Source organism: Tupaia chinensis, unplaced genomic scaffold (genome assembly GCF_000334495.1).
Source record: "Tupaia chinensis unplaced genomic scaffold, TupChi_1.0 Scaffold148257_1, whole genome shotgun sequence".
In the NCBI taxonomy this organism is placed as follows: Eukaryota; Metazoa; Chordata; class Mammalia; order Scandentia; family Tupaiidae; genus Tupaia; species Tupaia belangeri.
The window spans coordinates 569,320-572,430 of record NW_006208108.1 but is presented as its reverse complement, the minus strand read 5'-3'; the positions used below and the strand labels follow the sequence as shown (position 1 = coordinate 572,430).

The 3,111-nt window shown below is 50.8% G+C and overlaps 1 protein-coding gene across 1 annotated transcript; it reads left to right on the top strand.

Moving 5' to 3' along the window:
* The first annotated feature begins 673 nt into the window (after positions 1-673).
* Positions 674-1,240, top strand: LOC102490071 (proline-rich protein 23D1-like). The gene has a single exon (XM_006170395.1). The coding sequence runs from the start codon at positions 674-676 to the stop codon at positions 1,238-1,240; it is 567 nt and encodes a 188-aa protein (XP_006170457.1).
* Positions 1,241-3,111: the final 1,871 nt, after the last annotated feature.

The window sequence follows — 3,111 nt, the reverse complement described above, 5'->3', positions numbered from 1 at the left end:
AAAAAAAAAGAAAAAAAAACAGTAATAAAGAGCGGTCTGACTGGGTGTTTCTCTGTCTTTCAGGTCAAATTACCCATCAAATGCCATGAAACGTTGTAAAGCAGAGCAAGTGCCTGAAACAGGTGAGGTGCTTTCTCTTCTACTGTGCTTAGTATTCTCCTGGGGAACCAGGGTCAGGTGAAATCATGACCAAAGGACATGATTTCTTTCCAAAGTCTGGGGTTTCCTTGGCATAGCAATGGGCAGGTATTCTGGACCTCGTACAGGTCAACCTTCGATACCCAATGGGATTTGCTTGACGGGGACCACCTGTTTTCCCTGCTCTCTCCACAGGTGTAGAATCAGACAGGATGCACAGAGTTCCGGATTCTGATTCTCAGCTGCCGCTGGAACCTCCCCAGGTGAGTCTTCATGTCCTGGGAAGATATGAGACATGGCTGCCTATTTTCTAGATGACAAGAGTTGTCCAAGAGAAGAGCCGTGGAATGGGTGCTGGGTGCAGTGCAACGTGTGGGGGACCAGGCTTAGTTGGAGATGGGATCTGTGACGTGACCTGTAGCGAGCCCCATTGCCATTGGAGAGTCTCGTTGTGGCTAACGAGCCCTGCTTTCTCTTCGCCAGGTTGGGCAGAACTCAGGAGCCCAGATGATTGTGGTGGTCCTTGGAAGCAGCTATGGTACTGCAGCTGCGCCTGGGGGCTGAAGTCCTCGTCCTGGCCCCGCAGAGGGCGCTGCAGCTCACGCTGAATGACGTCATCGTCGTGGTTGTCACGGAGCACATTCTCAGGTCATCGCGGGGCCTCAGCTTTCCCGCCCAGGCCCGCTGGCTGCTGCTCAATGATCCCGAGACGACCTGGGAGATTGATCTTGAGGACGGATCTTTGACAGTCCAAGGTTCAGAGAAGGCGTCCGGGTCACCCGTGGATGAGGAACGAGAGGCTCTCCAAGTCCGCCAGGGACCCCAAGCTCAGCAGAAGAGCGAGTTTGGTCTGGCGACGGCAAATATCCTCCTGCTCCAAGCTCGACCCAGAGACGCTAGCCACAGAGGCATTCCCCAGCTGTGCAGGCCTAGCCCCAGGTCTCGCCCTCTGCCTGCAGAGTTCAGCTTGGATCTCCACGGCCTGCAGCCCCTGCCAGGCTCTGCCCTCAGACCTCTGCCTCCCTCCCACAGCCCGGGACCCAGAACACGCCACAGATTTCGGGCCCGTCCTCCAAGCAAAGCGCGAAGGCGGCTCTTCTAATCCTGAAACCCCAGCGCTGGAATTTCCCAGTTCAAGTCGACATGGTTCCAGTCAGTGAAAGGAACACCCACTCCAGATGTGCTCTCTCCCTAGAACACTCCTCACTGCTCTTTGAGGACTCATCTGCTGCAGAAACTATGCGAGGGGAGAAACACTGAGGTCTCTCATCCATAAGGTTCCTAGACCGCAGGCCGATGAGAGAATGCAATGAAATCCTCAGTACAGGGAGGGTGCATTGGCAATATTCACTGACCTCAGGGAAGTCAGGGCCAGCTTGGAGGCACGGGTCTTATAGATTCCATGGAAAACCAAAGCAGACGGCCCTGTGTAGGTGCACCAGGTGACAGTGTTGAACAGAAGGCTTCCTGACTGGGAGCCTTAGACTATGTAGATATTTCCTTGTAGTGTCTGCACCAAAGAATATGCTAAGCCATATGCCCTGAGGCATGCCACGGTGCCATGAGAATGGCTCTCATGAAAATGTCTGCGCACATCCAAAGTTTCAGAAACCGTGGGGCAGCTGGAAATCTCACGCATGGCTGTGGGCATGCAACATGGTCAAGCACGTCCGAGAAGCCATCTCCTACACGCTCGATGGGAAACGCACACGTCCCAAAGAACCCCACTGTCCATTAGGAGAGAGACAGCTATCTAGACAAATCGAAATCAGGCGGACAAAAACACTGATGGCAATGAGGTCCACAGCAGCTCTCTTCATATTCCGACGAGGGTTCAGGACAACCAGTATCCTGGAGGAATAACACATGAAGCCATGTGACTCAACGCAACCAGCGATGCAACTCTGCACCGTGTGGGACTGGAATGAGAGGTTTAAAAGTTACGTCTATGTCCCGAAGGGACATTGAGTTCTTGGAACACTTGAATCTATGTTCCCATCATGAAAATGTATGTCCTGTATGTAGGGAGGAGAACTCTTAGAAAGTGGCCATGGAAGCCACGTACCTGTCATGAAGATGATCTTTCAGATAGACCTCCCTCGTAACTTTGGGACGTTCACTGGACTGGGAATCTAACAATAAGGGTAGGGCCAGAAAGTCATCTGTCCGTCATTGCAACATGGATTGTAGTCCTAAAGATAAGATGTATATTACCAGGGTGAAATAAAAATGCTAAAAAAACTAAGTGTCATCTCTTTGCATTTACCTTCTTGAGTGTGTAGGCTCAAATAGACACTTGCTTAAGAATGCTGTTCTGTTTCTCTTCACCACTGATGCACAGTCACTCATGGCCACATCCTCTTGGAGTGGTCTCTCCCAGGGAAAGGAATCTCTCCTTTCCTACAAGAGGCAGTGACTCAACCCCGGCTCTCAATCCCCTTTCCCCCAATGGCACAAACACCTGCAATCCCATGGTCATCACTGTGTACGCTAATGTGTTTACTGACTGACCTAGGCCATTGTGGTCCCACAATGGACCTCAACATTTATAGATATTTGCTTCATTTCATCAGCTCCAAGAGTCTTCCCTGGTTTCCTTTCAGGCAGGAAATAGGAGCTGTTGAGTTTGTGGAAATTCAAAAAAAGAGATACCTGGATTCCATCATTATGTCTTATCCGTGTCCGTCTGTCCTTCTGCAGAGTCGTTTCTGACACATGAGAGATGGACCTCCTTTTCCCAGGAGATTCATGTTCACCCTCAGCTTATTGTCTCTATGCAGAAGTACAGAACGCCCACGGGAAGAAATAGACATTTTTAGACTGGATGAAGTGCGTTGAAAAGAAAGAGAGTGCTGAGGTCCATGGATGGCCTCAGAGGAGATGTCTCCATACTGTCCCAAGGATGACCATGGTTTGAGCCCTGCAATGAGAGGCTTGAAAATTCATCTGGGCAGGTATCTGAGTGTACCCAGA